The sequence below is a fragment of the Balaenoptera musculus genome, chromosome X, assembly GCF_009873245.2.
Source record: "Balaenoptera musculus isolate JJ_BM4_2016_0621 chromosome X, mBalMus1.pri.v3, whole genome shotgun sequence".
Lineage (NCBI taxonomy): Eukaryota > Metazoa > Chordata > Mammalia > Artiodactyla > Balaenopteridae > Balaenoptera > Balaenoptera musculus.
Window position 1 is genome coordinate 7,338,390 of NC_045806.1, and position 20,999 is coordinate 7,359,388.

Here is a 20,999-nt window from a genome sequence, read left to right on the forward strand (position 1 = left end):
CTCTTCCAGAGCGGCTGCACCACTTGAGATTCCAGCACCAGTGTATGTGGGTTCCAGTTTCCCCACATCCTCACCGACCCCAGTTGTTATCTGGTTTGGATTATAGCCCTCCTAGCAGGTGTGAAGTGCTATCTCATTGTGGATTAAGTTATCATCTTCCAATGCATCTTAGGAACACATTACAGAGGATGTTTGTGGGCCTTCTGTGATGGGAATATCCCAGGCCCAGGGGATGCAGCAGCGAAGCACGGACCAGGCGCTTGCCTTCATGGCACTCCAAGCTTCAGATCCACATACAAATCTTAGTTGGGGAAAAGGGTTAATTTCTAACTGAATTCAGTGGTTACCACAATGACTATGGGTCATTGACAGATCAGAAGCCCAGATGAGGGGGAGTTAGGTTGGCAAGATGCACATTAGGGGTAATGTGAGGACCATTCAAGCTAGAACTGTTCTTGGAAGGTAGATGTAATCCCTTTATTCTCCTCCTCCCTCTCCCACTCTCTTGCCCGATTGACTTAATGCAGCTCAAGACATTTGGAATGCACTTTGCCATTTGCTAAACCTCTTTCTCTGTGGAGTTGAAAATTAATTCCTTCAAATCTCAGAATTAGACCGGGATCTTGAAATCTCACACGTTCTCAGTGCTCTCCATTACTTCCAAAAATAAATTCTCTGCTTGAGTTGATGGAGGTGGGCAGGCAGAATTGGCTGGGCGCCATGTTTGATTTCTTCTCTCCTACTTTGGGGGGAAATATGGCCGTCTAGCTTTTCAATCATTTCTAAGATTTATACTTTGATTCAAAGAATTACTGTTAGCAAGGGTGAGACGTTATTTTTAGTCTCAAAAGAGTTCATTTTTCACTAGGTGAAATGTATTCCTCCATCTGATTTCTCACCACATAGGGTGTGAATATCTGTGACTGTTAAGGCTAGAGCCACCTCCTGGAGCGTGTTTTTGCATTTTACAGGCACACATGTGGCCGTGCCCACAGCCTGGCTTGTAGGTGCCCTCCTGTTCCCTCTCCATCACGTGAGGCATCCAGATGGTGGTGAGAAGCTGAGGCCTGGGGAATCGTGGTCTCCGCCCACAGACCAGGTCCTCAGCCTCAGAGACGCCAGACTGTGTGTTTGGTTCAGAAAGTGTTCCGCACACATCAGATAATTTGGAATATTGGGGCGGGGCCTGAGACTCTGCATTTCCAGCCCACGCCCAAGTGATGCTATGCTGCCGGCCCAGGGACCACACCTGGGTAGCAGTATTCTAAAATGCAGTTCCCTGGGGCTTCCCTGGTGGCGCAGTGGTTAAAAATCTGCCTGCCAATGCAGGGGACATGGGTTCGAGCCCTGGTCCGGGAGGATCCCACATGCCGCGGAGCGGCTAGGCCCGTGAGCCACAACTACTGAGCCTGCGCGTCTGGAGCCTGTGCTCTGCAACGGGAGAGGCCACGACAGTGAGAGGCCCGCGCACTGCGATGAAGAGTGGCCCCCACTCGCCGCAACTGGAGAAAGCCCTCTCACTGAAACGAAGACCCAACACAGCAAATAAATAAATTAATTAAAAAGAAAAAAAAATAAAAATAAAAAATAAAATGCAGTTCCCACACTTTCCCACTGGCAGGGCAGCTGCATGCTGCGGTGTGGATGTGGCCTTCATGAAAGCAAAGAGGCTGATCCACCATAGACGAGACCAAACAAACCTTCCTCGGGGCTCGAAGGCAGAATTTTCTGTTACACCTTTCATTAACTTGAGGGCCCGGAGCGATTAAAACCAAGCCTCATTCACAGTTGCTATGACTGCTGAGACCTTACCTGGTAGAAGGTGTGTGTACACAGCTCCCAGAGAAGCAGCCGGCGCCGTGTGTGTGTGTGAACCGACTGCAGCAATAGCAGCAGCTGATGAAGCCAACCCTGCCTCTTCGCTGACACAGGACCCGGAGAGAAGCTGCCTGGCGGAGGGGCAGGCGCGTCGCTCGGTTCTGCGGTGGCTCACGTGTTCTTTCTTGTTCTGTGTCTTGTTTAGGGTGCCAGCGCTTACATTCTGAATTACCTAATGTACATCCTGTGGGCGTTGCTGTTTGCGTTTTTGGCCGTCTCCCTGGTACGAGTATTTGCGCCATACGCCTGTGGCTCTGGTATACCCGAGGTGAGTGGGGGCTGAATGAATTTCTTTTGTGCCAATAATAAGAATAGCAAATACTTACGTGGCACTTCTGTGCTAAGCACGGTTCCAAGCACTGGACATCTGTTCACTCATTTAGTCCTCACAGGGAGCCTATGAGGTAGGTTATTCTTCATTTGACGGTTGGGGAGACTGAGGCACAGAGAGGGTAAGTAACTTGCCCAAGGTCACTAAGCCGGTGAGCTGGGAGTCGAATCCAGCTGTCTGGCTTTGTGCTCTGTTGCTTCTGAGATGCTTAAATTCTTATCTTACAAACGAGGCATAACTCTTAAAGCCTGTGGAATCAGAGTTCATTAACCACACACACAAGCGTGGCACTCTAGTAACTCATAAGTGCGTCTATGATAGAACGTGAAAGAGGACAACAGTGGAGGTTTACTGCTCAGAAAGCTTACTGATGAGTGAACTCCCTCGCCACGTTTTGCTCTTCTGGTGACAGTGTAAAAGCAATCTTTAAAAAATGAATTCCACGTTCAGTACATGCGCCGTGAATGCACCCTTGTGAGTTCAGAGTTCTTATAAATATTTTTCAGCACTTTCTTGTAACCAGAGTATGAGGGAAATGACCTCATCGATCAGGAGGAATGCCCAAGACCAAACTTCAAACCAAGGAGATCTGCTGCGTTAGAATAATGATACTTGAGCAAATTCCCAAAAAACCCAGACAGTAAAACTTTTAGCCAGAAATCATTTTAAAAGCTCTTAGATGATCATTCTAATCAGTGCTGTTCCATTCTCCTTCAAGTTGGTGCTTCAGCAGCGCCCATGGACGGCGGAGATGCTGAGTTTATAAAGATGTGAGCGGTCATGGCAGTGGACCCATGCTCTTTGGCGGTGTCACCAACACCGCCGCTGGTCTGGGCAGTTCATGCAAAGGGCTGGGGTAATTAAAGGATCATCGAAAGGGAAGCTCAACATTGTCTTGATCCAGGAAAAGATTAAAAAAAAAGACTATTTCATGCTGAACTTTGGATGGTTTATATGAACATGTTGCTGCAGGAGCCTGAAAAATAAGCTGCAATACCATCCTGTTTCCTCGGTACAGCCAGTGCTGCTCTAAGGCACCATATGCATTCCTAAAAATCACAAAACTGCATCATCAAGACCACAGAGCTTGTGGGGAAGATGGGGCTAGGGGCACAGCACTCAGAAACTTCACTGGTGACACATAAAAAAGATGGGAACCTCATAAAAGCAGTAGCAGAGTTAGACGCACGTTAAATGGTTAAGAAATGTATGAATACTCCCCTAGTGCATGCGTGAGCTGGGAGTCGCCTGAGACGTGTGCCTGTGTGCATTTTGTGTATCCCTGCACGGCTCGATTCGCAGCTGCAGTTTTCTGCCTTGTGTTTCTCCCAGATGAAATTGTGCAGAAACAGATGCGAAATTGGCATTATGCTCAAGTTCTGCCCTGACGCATGAATCACACTGGAACAAATTTGGGTTTATCCAAACAAGTGTTCGGGCAGAACTGACTGCGTTTTATTGGATATCGGAGACCGAAGGCACCCGGGACACTAAAAAGAACAGATTACTGTTGGCATCTCAGTTTCTGATCGCAATGCCCAACAGCAGGCGCTTTTGGACTCAAGCCGCCTATCAAAATAAGGAGATAGCCAGTGGGGAACTGGTGGGAAATTTAAAGCAGCAATAAAAGATGTGGGGGGCAATACCATCTTCCCCTTCCAAGAACCAGAGATGCGTGGCTCAGCTCGTAGACAGACAGGGAACCCTATCTGGGAGGGGCTGGCTGGACCTGGTCTTCGTCCAAAGCGGGCATCTTTATTTGTGACAGCTGAACTCAAAAGGAATAAACTACTGAGTTGAGCATTGTTTCCCGTGTGACAAAGTGCAAGGAACACATTGATGTGGATAAAACTCAAAAAAGCGGTATCAAGTGAAAAAAGTAAGTTGCAGAAGAATATCTAAATAAAGTATGAATCTATTTCTGTAGAGTCCCTAAAACAGCCAAAATGAAACAAGCGTACTGTTTAGTGATACACATATGTGCTAAAGCTATAAAGAAGAGCAAGGGAATGATTGGAGGGGGGAGGAGGAAGGTTCCGCTGAGGAAGCAAACACAGGGCTTTCAAAGGTACCTGCTCTTCTGTCCTGAACTTGGTAGTGGGTACATGGTAGTGGGTACATGAATATGCTTTCAGCCGTATATAATATGTAACAGATTCATGTTTCTATTTATAAAAGAGTTCACAATAATCTTTTCAAGTATCAGGAGCCCAATGGAGATTTTATAATTAAGCTTTGGTTATTATGACTCAGTAGTAGGAAATTTTCCCTGTTATTATAGTAGAGCTTGAAATTCCTAACCTAAGGGTGCAATACCTACCCCAGTTCTTGGAGGAGAGGGGCAGAGTGAAAAGTAAGTGCAAATAAGTAGTTCCTGGATATAAAGAATGTCCTTCCAGTTAAAACCCAATGGACCATGCAAACAGCTCTACTCAGTTTGAGATACAGGGCTGTTCTTCACTGCAGGAAAGATACTAAATGAGATCTTTAGAAAATACACTTCCCATGGTAGGAGGTGATCTGCCGTAAGCTGTTCCTGGTGTGCAGTGTCGCAACAAACTTTGAACGCAGTGCACTTCTGCACAGTTTAAAAATCACTCATCCTTTGTAATGTTTGCTTCTGAAACATTTAGATTACTTTGGATGACAATGTTACTGACCAGGATTCTTGACCTCCTTAATCAATAGAAATTGATCAGAGGCCAGGCAAGAAATTCAGGCAAGGCTTTACTGGGGCCTGAGCTGCAGCAGGCCGGGAGGGAGAACAAGTAACAGGTTCCTTTGCTGGCCTACTTGCTGGGGGGCAAGGCGAGCTGGTTCCTTATATGCGGTGAGGGTAGGGGTGTGTCCAGGGGTCGGGCCAGAGGAGTTGCTTAGGTGGTCTGCCCACCCCTTTGGTGGTGTTGAGTGCAGGGGGCATGCGCAGTGACCTGCTTTTGCTCCAGGCTCTTCAGAAGTGGCAGTGGGGCTCTTTGGTCTCTTTGTATCTTGTTGTCCAGAATTTGCCCCAACTGGGCATGCATGCAGTTACTTTTAGTCCCTTATAGTTTCTTTGTATTTTGTTGATAGATGTTTGTCCAGGTGCAAGCATTGCAGCAGTGCAGCAGAGGGTCCCAGGTCCCAGCCAGTGTCAAAAATTCCTTTGAAACATTAAAAAAAATACAAATTTAGAGACCATTTTTTTTCTGTGTAATAAATGCTCTTGTATTAGCTCTACAAAGCACATTTAAAAGTGCACACTAGTTCTTGGGCTTCAGAACTTAGAGCGAACTGGGCAAGGATGACTACTACTGTCTGCTTCATTCATAGAACCACTGTGGACCGTATAAGAAATCATGTCCTCCTAGGGACATCCCTGGTGGCGCTGTGGTTAAGAATCCGCCTGTCAATGCAGGGGACACGGGTTCGAGCCCTGGTCCGGGAAGATCCCACATGCCGCGGAGCAACTAAGCCTGTGCGCCACAACTACTGAGCCTATGCTCTAGAGCACACAAGCCACAACTACTGAGCCTGCGTGCCACAACTACTGAAGCCCGCACGCCTAGAGCCTGTGCTCCACAACAAGAGAAGCCACTGCAATGAGAAGCCCGCGCACCGCAACGAAGAGTAACCCCCGTTCACCCCGCAACTAGAGAAAACCCGCACGCAGCAACGAAGACCCAACGCAGCCAAATAAATTAATTAATAAATAAATTAATTAATTAAAGAAAAGAAAAGAAATCATGTCCTCCTAGAACTTACTTTGAGTTGATGTTTCAGTTCTATACAATGTGAACTCTCTCACAAATATTTATTTGCCAGAGAGGTTTTAAAGTTACCACCATCAAGTCACAAATGTGCTGCAATACATCGCCTTAAAGCCCTGCTTGATTCAGTCTCTGTTGATCCAAATTAAAGCAAGCGATTGGATTTTGGCATCTACTGGGAATGAATTTGCCTTCTTTAGTCCCTAATTTGATCATGACAATTTTATAAAGTCATTTTAGAGAATTACAAAATACCTCTTACATTGTTCAATTCACCACATGTCATGGCTGGCAAAGGCTCAGGTAATTTAGATGCTTGTAATTTTCTAAATGGTATTACGCTCTTCAACTGTACCCTGGGGTCCAAATCCACATTAACTAACTGACAAAAAATTATAGATAATTTTATTCTAGGCAACACAAAAGGGCAGGATTGTGGCAGGCATAATAAAACGTCCCTTAAATAAAGGGATCTGAGATCCCCAGAGCACAGGCCCAAATAGGCCCACTAGCACTAGTTAAAGACCAGTTTAACCACTGCTAGTTTGTCTGCCTTTAGGAAGGAGCTTAGTGAGTTCTTTCGAACGGATGCCCACACGCTCGCTCACTGTTGGTCTTTCTCCTTGAATTAAGAAACAGATCTCTATCAAGAACTCCTGAGATGAAAATGGTCCAGTCACACCCCTGTAAAATTGCTAGGATTAGTTCACTTCACGACCCTCTCCAAATCATCACAGGTGACGTGATGCCAGAGAGCGTTTCAGGACCGCCCTTAAATATTGAGGAATTAGGAATAGCTGTACTGCTCTTCTCAGGACGAGAGCAGTGCTTCTCTACCTGGACTGCATTTTAGAATCACCTGGGGAGGCTGTAAACCTCCTATGCCCAGGATACACCTCAGACCAGTTGCATCAGATCTCGGGGCGGGGGGATACCTCGTCCTCACTGGTGCCTGATTCTCCAGGTGATGCCACGGAGTGCCAGTGGAGAAGGATTGTAATAGCTACGTGAGAAACTGATCTCTTGGCGCCCACTGGGAGGCTCTTTGACGTTATGTAAACATCCTGACGGTGACAGGAGCTGAGACTGTCCCATTATGTATTATACAATGGGAAAACGGATACTGACCATGAATTTCATTAGCTGACTCACTCAGTGTCTAATAAATCTCTGATTACAGGCTTGTAAATTGCTAGCTGGGCAATAAACATTCACTCCATTTCAGCCAGTCGCGGGAGAGGTTGAAGGTAAAATGTTACTTACCCATTGGTGATGCTTCCATATCCAGAAGAACCCTGTTTTGGGGGAAGAGGACTCCAGTAGATGAAGTTAATCACTGAGATTGGCACCCCGTTGAATTCTAAAAGCGTTATGTCCATGACACTCTCTCACCCTGTCACATCTCACCCCTCCCCCTCCCCATATCCTCAAGTCCATTCTCTAGTAGGTCTGTGTCTTTATTCCCATCTTGCCACTAGGTTCTTCATGACCTTTTTTTTTTTTTTTTTTTTCTTAGATTCCATATGTATGTGTCATGGACATATATACACTACCAAATGTAAAATAGATAGCTAGTGGGAAGCAGCCGCATAGCACAGGGAGATCAGCTCGGTGCTTTGTGACCACCTAGAGGGGTGGGATAGGGAGGGTGGGAGGGAGGGAGATGCAAGAGGGAAGAGATATGGGAACATATGTATATGCATAACTGATTCACTTTGTTATAAAGCAGAAACTAACACACCATTGTAAAGCAGTTATACTCCAATAAAGGTGTTTAAAAAAAATAAAAAATAAAAAAAAATAAAAGCGTTATGCAAATTCACATACACCTTTAGGGAGAAAGCCATTATTTGGCGTTTACAAAACGTCGCAGGTCTGAAAGTGGTGCACGAGTCAGCTCTACCTGTAGTCAAAGTACTTTTCAGGACAAGAGGGCAAGATTCAACGGAAGGGAAGGGGTTGCCATGGATTCAGATACCCTTACATCCCCCAGGGGTGCATTATTAGAATGTTGAGCATCTTCTTTTTCCAATATTGTATTAAGAATATTTTCAAACATACAGGAAAGTCGAAAGAATTGGACAGTAAACACCCATATACCCCTGGCCTGCATCAGGGGTTGGCAAACTTTTCCGATAAAGGGCAGAGAGTCAATATTTTGGGCTTTGTGAGTCAAGAGGCAAAATTGAGGAACTATTCTCACTAAAAGGCTAGTAGTCTTGTTTACATATTACATTTAAAAACGTTAAAAGCACTCTTAGCTCGTGTGTCATACACAACAGGCCGTGGGCTGGATTTGGCCCATGGGCCATAGTTTGCTGACCCTGATCTGAAGTGCAATTGATATTTTGTTGTATTTGCTTTGTCACATAGCCAGCCAGATGTCCCTTTATCTTGGCCATCTTTCAGTAGTGAAAAATTAACAGTTAAAATCAATAGATACACGTGTCTTTTCAACACAACAGAGGGTAAAATGCACAGGATAAAATGCCATAAATAAAATGAGACTGATAATTACTTATTCAGTCCTCGTTACGATCTCTCATTACTCTCGGAATTATTAAGATTTACTATGCTTTGAAATTGTTTCAGGGTTCCATTAATATATAAAATTAGGCGTTAATATAAATTCTCAGTATAAAATTATAGCTAAATTAACAACTAAAGCAGCCTGTCTTCCATATGATTTAGCGAATCTCAGTTTGAAAGCTGCTCCTCAGAGGAGGGAGAGGTTACTTTCCTAGCCGTGGCGCTGAAGCGGCTCACTCCCCATCGCTCTCCATCCTGTGTTTCAGATAAAGACCATCCTGAGCGGCTTCATCATCAGGGGCTACTTGGGCAAGTGGACCCTGCTGATCAAGACTGTCACCCTGGTGCTGGTGGTGTCCTCGGGCCTGAGCCTTGGCAAGGAAGGGCCGCTGGTGCACGTGGCATGCTGCTGTGGCAACTTCTTCAGCAGCCTCTTCTCCAAGTACAGCAAGAACGAGGGCAAGAGGCGCGAGGTGAGCAGGTGCAGAATGAAGCGCCCTCCCGCCCTCTCCAGCCTCACCAGTACCCGCTGATTTGCCGGAAAGGCCTCGGGCTGACAGGGAGCTCTTTGCTTCACAGGTGCTGTCAGCTGCGGCCGCTGCCGGGGTCTCTGTCGCCTTTGGTGCTCCGATCGGGGGTGTGCTTTTCAGTCTGGAAGAGGTGAGCGTGGGCACCGGAGGGCACCGGAGGGCCCCGTGGTTCTGAGCGCCGAGGAACACATCGGGGGTCGGGGCGGCAGGAGGCTTCCCTCTCTAGCCCTCTGAGGGCTGAGAGATTCCTGCGGCTCATTAAGGAGCCGCAGTGTTCGCCATGAAATACGTGTTTTCAAGTCCTGTTTTAAAAGTTGCCAGTGTGATTTCTGGGGGGAGATTTGCAGTCTCCTCTCTCGTTTTCATAAACAGCGTAATGAAGCATTTTTATGTTTTGCAACCCAAATGGATCCAGTCCAGCAGTCGGCCCACGTTGTCCGTAAAGGGCCAGGTAGCAAATATTTTAGGCTTTGCAGGTCTCAGGGCTCGGTCGCAACCACTGGGCTCTGCCCTTGTAGCGTGGAGGGCGCCGCAGACAACACGCACGTGCACGGCGTGGCTGCCTTCCAACGAGACCTTCCCTATGGATGCTGAAGTTTGAATTTTATGTAATTACCACTTGTCACTAAGTCTTGTTCTTTTGAATATTTCACGTGTCACAAAATAATTCTCTCTTCCCCCAACCATTTAAAAACGTACAAACCATTCTTAACTCATGTGCCCTCCAGATACATCTGCTGGGCCACGGGTTTCAACCCATGATCTGTTGCCTGGAGAATCAAATCAGAGGTTTCTTTTCTTTTAGGAGGGTCTCTGTGCTATAAACAGAATGATGATGAAGTGTTCTCATTTGTCTTAAAAAATAGCGCAAACACACCTTGACTAGTGTCCGTTCCAGTTGTAGACATAGAGTCCTTTAACTATCTTTGTTAGTGCATTTGGGCCATCCTCACACGTAGGTTGAGGAAGTGAGTACCGCCCGTCTTTGGTCTTGAGTGTGACTTTACGGCCTGTGCCAGCAGGTGGGGCTGGGGCTCTGGGCGGCTCTTTCTGCCGCCGGTCTCTGATTCTCCACCTGTTGCTTGGTCGCAGGTCAGCTACTACTTTCCCTTAAAGACCTTGTGGCGGTCCTTCTTTGCGGCCCTGGTGGCAGCCTTCACGCTGCGATCCATCAATCCCTTTGGGAACAGCCGCCTCGTCCTCTTCTACGTGGAGTATCACACGCCCTGGTACATGGCCGAGCTCTTCCCCTTCATCCTGCTTGGGGTCTTCGGGGGCCTGTGGGGAACCCTCTTCATCCGCTGCAACATCGCCTGGTGCAGGAGGCGCAAAACCACCAAGCTGGGGAAGTACCCGGTGCTGGAGGTCATCGCGGTGACCGCCATCACTGCCGTCGTCGCCTACCCCAACCCCTACACGCGCCGCAGCACGAGCGAGCTCATATCCGAGCTCTTCAATGACTGCGGGGCCCTCGAGTCCTCCCAGCTCTGTGACTACATCAATGACCCCAACATGACGCGGCCCGTGGACGACATCCCCGACCGGCCGGCCGGGGTCGGCGTTTACACGGCCATGTGGCAGCTGGCCCTGGCGCTGATCTTCAAAATCGTCATTACCATATTTACCTTTGGCATGAAGGTAAGTGAAGGGGAGGGAAGGTGTCAGGGGAGGGAGGCAACCTCTGTCCTTCTGGGGATAGCACCCTAGTCCCCAGAATAAGATTGTGACGGGGGGAAAAGGGGAGGTGACCTTTACTGAATGTTCTCATGCGCAGGGCACTTGACATTCTTTTAATCAACAAGAAACAACGCTTTTGATAAACAGCAAGCCTATGGAATAGAGATTTATAACCCCATTTTACCAGTGAAGAAGCTAAGGCTTGGAGTATATCATTCATATGGAGACGTGTACAGCTTGGGGAATTCTCACAAAACATACACACTTGTGTGACCAGCACCCAGGACCAGGAGCAGAACGCTGGCAACCCTCCAGAACCCCCTTGTGTTCCATGACTGTTGCTTTTTGTGGTATTCTTACGAATTAAAAAAAAAAAAAAAGTCTAGGGACTTCCCTGGTGGTCCAGTGGTTGAGAATCCACCTTGCAGTGCAGGCGACACAGGTTCAATCCCTAGTGGTAACTAAGATCCCACATACCGAGGGGCAACTAAACCCGCCTGCTGCAGACTACAGAGCCCACGCGATCCGGAGCTCCCATGCCACAACTAGAGAGAAGCCTGCGCACAGCAACGAAAGATCCTGCATACTGCAACTAAGACCCAACACAGCCCAAAAAAATAAATAAATACAAATAAATAAATATTTTAAAAAATTCTAAGAAGCTGTGTACTTGGGTGCAGTGATCAAACACAAAGCTGAATTTTTGCCTTAAGAACAAGGAAGGATGAACGTTATTAAATAGGTGACTGTCTCTGATGCAAAGGGATTTATTTTCTTCTGGTGCCTGCTGGGAGAAGTCTGCTTTGAAGTTACAGGGGATTAAATGACGGGGGGATAAGGGGTGCTCAGAAAGGAACAATTTCCTCAGGAATTCTCACACTCTGGAAATCACACCCGAGGATCCAAACTTAACTCGAATTTGGGTAAAGATCCACTTGCATCCTCAGATTGATGACAGCTGGGGGGCGGGGGTGGGGTCGGGGTGACATAAATGCAGCTCCCGGTCAGTATCGGCGGTCACATGCAGTCTCCACGAACAGAGTCAAGTCTGCTCTGTAGCAAATGTCTGATCACTAGAGAAATGAACATGTTTTTCACACAGCAAAATATAAAACACGCTATTACCTAGACCTTTCAGTTTCCACGGTCTATTTCTTTGCTGCATCTAGCCTGGCTTGAAAATATTCAGAATACTTTTCGGAAAATGGACTTTGTTAGGAAGACAGACCTGCTCCCCATCTCTCTCTGACAGGTGTTTGGCCACTGTACATACAAGAGGGCAGTAAGCCCGTGCCAAGGTTTTTGGAAGATGCAGGGCAGCTACACTGACGCTTTTAGCTTCTTTCTTTGACTTGTGAACAGTTGAAGGCCTTGCTTTTCCATTTTCATGCTGTGGCTTGACATTTAATTTTAAAAGCTAATCTGAATGATACGTGAGGGGAGAGAGAAAGTGGTGAGTATTTCAAGTGACAGATGTGCACTTTGAATGTTATTTGCAGTGGGGCTTATCATTCTTTAATCCACAGCAGGCAAACTAGGCCAGCTTTTGAAGGCGAGGAAATGAAAGTGTAAAATTGCATTTTCTCCAAGTCACAGTAGATACGACCGAACAGGTGAAATCTCTGGTCCCATGGTTTCCCAGCTGACCCATGTTTTGAAGCGTTGCCCCTCCTTTGAAGACCAAAGCAAAATGCAAGCTTGTCGAGGGGGGCCTGAGTTTCCCGGCGGCAGGGCGGCGGGAACGGGGCCCCCTTCCCTCATGCTGCTTTCCCCTGCGCTCCCCGCAGATCCCGTCCGGTCTCTTCATCCCCAGCATGGCTGTGGGGGCCATGGCAGGCAGGATGGTGGGAATTGGCGTGGAGCAACTGGCTTACCATCACCACGACTGGATCATCTTCAGGAATTGGTGCAGGCCCGGAGCAGACTGCGTCACCCCAGGGCTCTACGCCATGGTGGGAGCCGCCGCCTGCCTAGGTACCACGTCCGTGTGTGTGTGTGTGTGTGTGTGTAATGTGAGTAGCAGAGGGCTTTTCTCTGCTCAGTCATCCGGGGACCCAGGCTGATGGGGTCTCCACCGTCTTGCAGCTGTACCATCTACAGTAGTGGATAGTCTCTACAACTCTCCAGCTCGAGGGGTTCTGGTAGAGAGCGATGCTTGCTGAGTCAGAAACCTGCAGAGCCCACATAGGCTCCACTCACCAAAAAGCAAGGTGGGTCCTGGGTGAATAGACAACTTGCTGTCCCTCACGGGAGAAGAGCCCCCCAGGCAGATGTGACTTACGGCTCCTGATGCAAGGCTGTGTTTACCAAGACTGGCCTCTATCCTAGAGGTCTGAGCCTGGGCGCCGTGTAGGACTGTCTCCGCGGAACAGGTGCCGGGAGGGTAGAGCCGGCTTGTCAGTTTGCACAGTTCATGTCCTCTCGCGGGTGTGGGGTCGAGTCCTGCAATTTCATTCCTCCCTTTGGTTGCAGGTGGAGTTACCAGGATGACGGTGTCGTTGGTGGTCATCATGTTTGAATTGACGGGTGGTCTCGAGTACATCGTGCCCCTGATGGCGGCGGCCGTGACCAGCAAGTGGGTGGCTGACGCCTTTGGGAAGGAGGGCATCTACGAGGCCCACATCCACTTAAATGGGTACCCGTTCCTGGACGTGAAGGACGAGTTCACCCACCGCACGCTGGCCACCGATGTCATGCGGCCACGGCGGGGGGAGCCGCCGCTGTCCGTGCTCACCCAGGACAGCATGACCGTTGAGGACGTGGAGACGCTCATCAAGGAGACCGACTACAATGGCTTCCCCGTGGTCGTCTCCAGGGACTCGGAGCGCCTCATCGGGTTCGCCCAGAGGAGGGAGCTGATTCTCGCCATAAGTGAGTAAAGCAGGGAGGCTCGCGCTTCACGGAGACGAACGGCACCCCTGCGCCCCGACATTCTCAAAGAGGTTCGAGGGAGTGGACGAGGGTCGGAGGGCTTCAGGCCAGGGTCTCTCACGCTTTAATGCTTATTCGTTTCACGTGGGCGTCTGGCCAGAATGCAGTAGGTCTGGGGTGGGACCCGAGACTCTGCATTTCTCCCGAGCTCCCTCTTAGTGCTGCTGCTGCTGCTGCGCCCAGGTCACACCGTGAGGGACAGTGTCCCGTCGGAGGCATTCTTGGCTGGACACCGAGCACCACGTTTGCAAGCAGCCCCCTGGGCCCCTCCCGCCAGGAGACACGCGCTCCGCCCTTTAGGGACTTCCTGGGCGAAGCTGAGCAGGACGAGGTGGGAGAGCGCGGGCCGGCCGGGCAGGCCGGTCGCGGAGACGGACTTGCAGGCAGGCTGACCGACCCAGATGCTGAGCTCTCGGCCTCAGGCGCCTCCCTCGGCGCCGCTCAAGCCCTTCACTTCGCGACTCTATGTCCGGCGCCATCAGTTAGAGGCCCGCGTGGGTCCAGTCAGTTCCGTGGGGTGCTTTTCCTCCTCGTGCGCTGACTGGATCAGCTGGGCTGAGGGGCAGGCTGCTGAGCTGGGAGAGCGGAGAGGGGGTGAGGCCCAGCTGGGATGTTCCCGACGCGGGCGGCTCGGAGAAGCCCGGGGCTCCCGTTGGCCCAGGGATGAGCGCCTTGGAGGGGGAGCGGGAGGTAGGAGGATTCCACAGACACAGGCCTGGGTGTGAGTCTTTGGAGGCCCGGGCAGGCAGGAGCAGGAGGCCTTAGCGGGCTCCCCCAGGGTGGTCCTTCCGGACTTCCCGATGCAAAGGGGGCAGGGAGCCGCAGAGCACATTCGCGGCGCGTGGTAAACACTGATGCCCTCCGGCTCAGCGCCCCTGCATCTCACGGTACGCCTGGGCCCATCACATGGCTCATGTGTGGCCGTGATGATTGTACTTCCAGAACATTTGTGAAGTTGGCCAGGGGGACTTTTCCAGGTATGATGGTGGAACGCCCCACCGGGAACACACCTTAGCTTATCCCTGCCCTTTGTTAACTATTTCTTAGGCTCTCGCTTTGAATTTCCAAAACCTCTTCGCGATGTTAAGTAGCTTGTAAAATGTTTTCAAAGTATCTTCATCAAAGGCTTTATAAAAATAAGTTTAAATAAGCTATATAGCCTCTGATGTTAGCTTGTTGCTCAAACATATTTACCTCCCCCAAAGCAACAGTTGATTTTATATTTTAGACACGAAAGTACATTTGTGCTTTAAGTGCTCCATGATGCTTCTCTTTATTATATGTCCTGTCGCTTAACAGGTAGGTGCCTTTAGGCATGACCATTGCCTTATACATAATGAGATTTTTTTTTAAAAAAGCTGTATAGTAGGGGTGGGTTTGTTTTAAATTAATGTAATCAGCAGGCTTTAAAAATTTATTCAATCCTTAAAATCTTTTAAGCAAAGGTTGAAATTTAAACACTCTAGTAATAAATGTCACGGAATCCATTACCTATTGTGCCGCTCCAGGCACACCTGCTAAGAGAGCGCTTACTAATTTTGCTGAAACCCATTACTGTAATCAAGTGGGAAGCAGTAATTGTCATCAGCCGGTTAGAGAAGAAATTTAAGCTTGCCAACCCAGCGCCCTCCTAGAAGCTATGTTTGGAATGTCTGAAGAGGCAACACACGGTGTAAATAATACCTTTATGCTTTCCATCAGACCGGTGAGAGTACGGAAGCTCCCATTTACATGGCTTGCGGGAAAGCAAGGAGTGTTTGGCTGTGAGCAGTGAGAAAAGCTGTTTTCCTGCTCCGTGGATAGAGAAAAGTCCTGTACTCCGGTGGAGAAATTCATGACCTGTATTTGCAGACTTAGACGCCCTTTTGCGAATATAGAAATAGGACTTGAGCATTGAGCTAGTAACGATCCCATGCCAATTTCCCTTTCAGGGGACTCAGGAGCAGAGGTTTTTACATAGATCCAAGATAAGAAAAGAGTAGTAAATGAGGCAAAGATTTTTTTCTCACGTGTCATGTTTAAAAAGGTGTCAGTTGCTCCCGTGAAGCTGAAAATGTCTCATTTTCCGTCTGTCTCTGGAATGCCAAACCATAGCTGTTGTCTTTGCTGGAGAGCCATTAGTCGCAGCACCTCGGAAACGTGGCCCTTTCACCATCACGTACTCACACGTAGGGCCATGTGTGGCCCTTGTTCAAGTTCCTGGTAGATGGGACTTTACCTCTTGGGGCTCTCTGCAAACACGAGGCTCCTTCGGTGCCCGGCAGGCTCGGGCTCTTCTAGTCTTGAGTTCCACAGTTAAGTGAGGCTGGATCCAGAGAGGGCTCAGTGGGAAGCCGCGAAGATGATTAAAGGGATGGAAAGTTAGAGTCATGGGCCAGAGTTAAGGGAACTCTCATTTTCTTCGCCTGGTGGATGATTTGATGATGATTCTCCAGCATGTGGAAGAGGCCCACTTGCAGAAAGGGATCTATGTCCAGAACTGAACAACAAGATACGTGTCAGATCTGTTGGACGGGTTCTTTAGGGATAAAGAGGTTTCTTCCTGGGAGAGCTGTTTGTTAGTGATTGGGATAGGCCGTGGAGAACAGTGGTGCCATCTGCTTCCTTCTGCTGGGGATGAAAAAATACATGCAGAGGGACTTTTCCATGCCTTATAAACTGTAACTTGTCAGAAAATCATCTGCTTTTTCTTCTAAATAGTCTTTACTTTTTTACCACATAAACCTTTGTACTGACCACCACTATAGTTGCTTCTAATTTTCCATTTTAACCTTTCTTGTCAATTATGTCTGTTTTATGGAAGCATTTTTTTTTTTTTGGAAGCATTTTTTTTTAACCTTTGATGTCTGGCATCTGCCTAAGCTTTTTTAAAATTAAAAAAGATTTTTTTTATTTTGATTTTTTTTACTGAAGTAGAGTGGGTTTACGAAGTGTTAATTTCTGCTGTACAGCAAAGTGATTCAGTTATGCATATAGATACATTCATTCTTTTTTATATTCTTTTCCGTTATGGTTTATCACAGGATATTGAATATAGTTCCCTGTGCTATACAGTAGGACCGTGTTGCTTATCTATGGAAGCATTTTTTTTTCTTTTTTTTTTAAATTAATTAATTTATTTTTGGCTGCGTTGGGTCTTCGCTGCTGCGCGCGGGCTTTCTCTGGTTGCGATGAGCGGGGGCTACTCTTCGTTGCGGTGCGCTGGCTTCTCATTGTGGTGGCTTCTCTTGTTGTGGAGCACGGGCTCTAGGCACGCAGGCTCAGTAGTTGTGGCACGTGGGCTCAGTAGTTGTGGCTCACGTGCTCTAGAGCACAGGCTCAGTTGTTGTGGCGCATGGGCTTAGTTGCTCCACGGCATGTGGGATCTTCCCGGACCAGGGCTTGAACCTGTGTCCCCTGCATTGGCAGGCAGATTCTTATCCACTGCGCCACCAGGGAAGTCCCTATGGAAGCATTTTTAATGAATAGGATGATAGCGTATTACCTCCCTAAAAACATGATTAGAGTTTCTCAACCTTAACGCCATTAACATTGGGGCTGGATCATTCTTTGTTGAGAGGGGCTGTCCTGTGCACTGTAGGATCAACCCTGGTCGCTACCCACTAGAGTCCAGTAGCAACCCCGTCCCCCCAGTTATGAGACCCCAAAATGCCTCCGGATATTGCCAAGTGTCCCCTGAGGGTGGAGGCAGAATTACTCCCAGTTGAGAACCATTGCTCTAAAGCGATTGTAATCACTTACTGGATATGTGATTATTTCCAGTCTTTTAAAATTTCTTGGCCTATCATAGCTTGTGGAATTCACTTTATCAACACTTTCCTCATAAATAAATTCCTTTATTAACACTTTCCTTAACTACTTGATCTTTACAACAAAAATGAAGTTTATTACATTTTTTAAAGTAAAAGTAATACTGAGAATGTTGGGGAAATCAGAAGCAAAAGAGAATTAAAAAGGTGCCCACATTTTCAACACCGTAGAAGGCTCTGGCTAATATTTAGTGCTTTTCTTGTCTTTTAGGCCTTTTACACATGTAATGTTGGGCTATCTTTTTTTTTTTTTTTTTTTGGCTGCTTTTCTAACACGGGTTCCCATGAGTCCCTGGGGTCTGGGAGCCTATACTCTCACAGCACTGGATCATGCCCTGGGTGAGGGCTTGGTTTACGCTTCCGTGCAGGAAATATTTCACGTAGCACCCACCATGTGCTGGTGCCGTCCTGGGAGCTGGGAGCACAGGGCTGGCAGCAACCAGGCTCTGCCCTCTGTGAACGTACATGCTGGAGTTGGTTGCAGGCATTTTGGTGACAGGTGATTTCTTGTCCAAAGTGGGAGTAGATGGTTCCCCCAGTAGAGAGATGAGGAGAGCTTTCTTGCTGATTCTTCCATTCACCAGCTTTCGGCTGTGCGTCGTACCTCCACCCGCGAAGTTCAATCAAGGCTTTAAGATAGGTCTTTATAATAGAGCTCCAAAGTGGCCTCACAGAGAGCCCTTTGGAGAGAGCCACAGCTGCTCCTCTTGGAGTACCAAGGAGCGCTGCTCAGGTCTCCGGCTCTGACCCCAGCTGTTGCCTTCGATTCTTGTTTGGCAGTGGATAGCTCAGGGCTTTCCTTCCGAATGCCTCCTTTGTGAGATAGGCTCTGTTCTACATGACAGGCAGAGCCAAGGACACCGACGTTCAGTAGACCTACCCACTCGTTCATCCACTTGTTGGTGGATTGACGCATGTGCGCACTTGGCAGATACCTGTTCTGTGTCTGCTGTGTTCTCGTCATTGTTCAGGCACTGGGAATGCAGTACTGAGCAAGAATTCACGGAGCTAGGTGCTGTTAGAAGCAGGGCTCTAACCCAATCAGTAGCTTCAGAGGCAATAGAAGCTTGTTATTCATTTCAACAAGTGAATTGACAGTTGGCTAAGTTGTATTTGGTTTTATGAGGGGGCTCAGCAAATCCATGTGATCAGTTCTTGATTGGGTTTTGTGGCTTGATCCAATCCTGATGTTCAACTGGATTGTTGAAATAGATGGGATTCCTGTTACATGGGACTTTTAGAGAATCGGTCGGTCTATGAAAATGAGCGATAAGTGTGTGTTGACTGTTGCTGCCCACCTTAGCATTTCAGGACAGAACCATCTCGATTTAGGAGAGAAATGCACAGTGTGTATTGTGTAGCATCTGCGTCTGAAAACATGTTGTGCATCAGTGTCATCTGGTATTTGTGGTTGAATTGTACTCCATTGGATGTAACTTGATTGAACCTGACCCACATACTGTGCAGGCATTTGCCCAGCAGGCCCTCTGTTCCCCTTTTAAACAGCGACCCTTTTTCAAACTCAGTCTGACCCCGAATGCTGCCAGTTTTCCATTAGAGTACTCTGTTGCAGTAAATGGCTTTAGAGCCAGCAGTTAGAATTTTATTTTTTAAAGAACAATATAGGTGAATAGTAGTCTTTGAGAAGGCAAAAAAAAATGTATTATAGAAACCAGGATCCATTTTAAGGCAAGCCTTGCTGTACATTTCCCCTAACCTTTTCCCATGAACCAAAAGGAAGATTAAAATTCCAACAGAAGGAAAATCGCCTTGGAGAAATATCTTGAGACCGATGGATTTATTTCATGTGTGACTTAAAATAGCCTAGGTTTCTAGTACCGCATAAAGCTGTATTTCTAATGAGTTCCTGTTACCCTAGTTTTCTTCAGCTTTCTTTCACGTGGGCCTGCCTACAGATAGAAATAGGCTAATTGTTACCATAACAGTTTTACTATCTTTCTTTGAGAAATCCACAAAATGGCCCATATTTAAGAGAGGCGATCCAAGGGGTGGGGGGAATGCAGATTTTCTAGGGTTATTTCTTTGGTCCCAAGGGTCGTAGTTAGACTGAGCTGCGTTTCTGGGCTGTGAGCCTAGGATGGTCCTCTTGGTTTCTTGTTCCTTTCAGGATTTATAATGCCATCTGGGCCAGTTATACGTTAGTTTGTAAAAAGAAAAAACAAACAGAAACCATGTATTAAGGTCATTGGGCAGCTAAGTGAGGTTCCTTTTCACGTCAAACCTCGGCCCCTGATGAGGTGAAGGTGTGTCAGGAAAGCAAGGGTGGCAGGCCCTGGGCCAGCTGGGTGCGCTGACGTCCAGGCAGAAGCAGTGCATTTCCCTAAAGGAAGTAGCCTGGTCAGGCCCGCGTTGCAAGACTTTGGCAGTGAATGATCAGGTCACAGCAGGGGGGTCTCGCACAGCATTAGCTTGAGAGAGAGGGATGCCAGTTTCACAGATGTTTGGCTGAAGCTCCAAGTTAAGAATGTAGAGTCTGCCTGCTGCGCCCCTCCTCTGTGGGATTCTAGGCTGCTGGGGGAGGGAAGTCGTGTGTTGCTGTGGGATGGGGTGGGATGGGGTGGGGGAAGGGACCCCGCAAGGGAGTCTCGTGGGGCTCACCGTCCTGCTCGCCCATTCCAGAGAACGCCAGACAGAGGCAGGAGGGCATCGTGAGCGACTCGGTCATGTACTTCACCGAGGAGCCCCCTGAGCTGCCAGCCAACAGCCCGCAGCCCCTGAAGCTGCGGCGCGTCCTGAACCTCAGCCCTTTCACCGTCACGGACCACACCCCCATGGAGACGGTGGTGGACATTTTCCGGAAGCTGGGGCTCCGCCAGTGCCTGGTGACGCGGAGCGGGTGAGCGGCGGGACCCTGGGGGGAACAAGATGAAGGGGACGCGGGCTCAGCCCTTGCGGGACTGGCGGGGACCGGGGCAGGGGGGTGGGTGGCAGTGCTCGGAAGAGATGTCAGCAGGGGAGCCCAGGAGGAGGAGTTGCCAGCGAGCGTGGGACTCCGGCTTCCGGGTGGGGCTGCTGTCTCTGCCCTGAGGTTGAAGGTTGAGCCCCGAGGGGAGGAGCCAACGGCGAGGGGCTGGGGCTCCCCCGCCCCCCGCAGCGGTCCTGGCTCTGGGAGGAGGTTCAGCCTGTCCTGCTGCGACGTTGTGATGTGACAACACGTTCCTGCACATCACGGCGCTCCGCAGACACGAGCGACGAGGATCTCAGGGCTGATGAGAAAAATAGGGTTAGGCGCACAACGCTCCAACACTTCGTCAGTGACAGATTAAAAAAGAGTGACAGATTAAAAAAAGAGTGACAGATTAAAAAAAGAGTGACAGATTAAAAAAGAGTGACAGATTAAAAAAAGAGTGACAGATTAAAAAAGAGTGACAGATTAAAAAAAGAGAGATGGGAATCTCATAAAAACGGTCAGACATTTACACACATTAAATGGTTGAGAGGTATATCAAAAAGACAGTTTATTGTCCCTTCGCCTTGAGAAAGCCCTGCAGCTGGCTTGTGGAAGCGGGCATCGCGAGGGCTGCGGCTGAGTGTTCCCATGCCCCTG

General features: G+C 48.4%; 1 protein-coding gene across 2 annotated transcripts in view; it reads left to right on the top strand.

The window, feature by feature from the left end:
• The window catches only part of CLCN4 (chloride voltage-gated channel 4), an 86,831-nt gene that overhangs the window by 56,934 nt on the left and 8,898 nt on the right, over positions 1–20,999 (top strand). For both annotated transcript variants that reach the window (XM_036840468.1, XM_036840467.1), the window contains exons 5-11: positions 2,024–2,146; positions 8,751–8,957; positions 9,064–9,144; positions 10,107–10,652; positions 12,479–12,665; positions 13,164–13,562; positions 20,072–20,288. In XM_036840468.1, the coding sequence (XP_036696363.1) occupies positions 2,024–2,146; positions 8,751–8,957; positions 9,064–9,144; positions 10,107–10,652; positions 12,479–12,665; positions 13,164–13,562; positions 20,072–20,288 (1,760 nt within the window). The remainder of the gene's footprint in view (positions 1–2,023; positions 2,147–8,750; positions 8,958–9,063; positions 9,145–10,106; positions 10,653–12,478; positions 12,666–13,163; positions 13,563–20,071; positions 20,289–20,999) is intronic.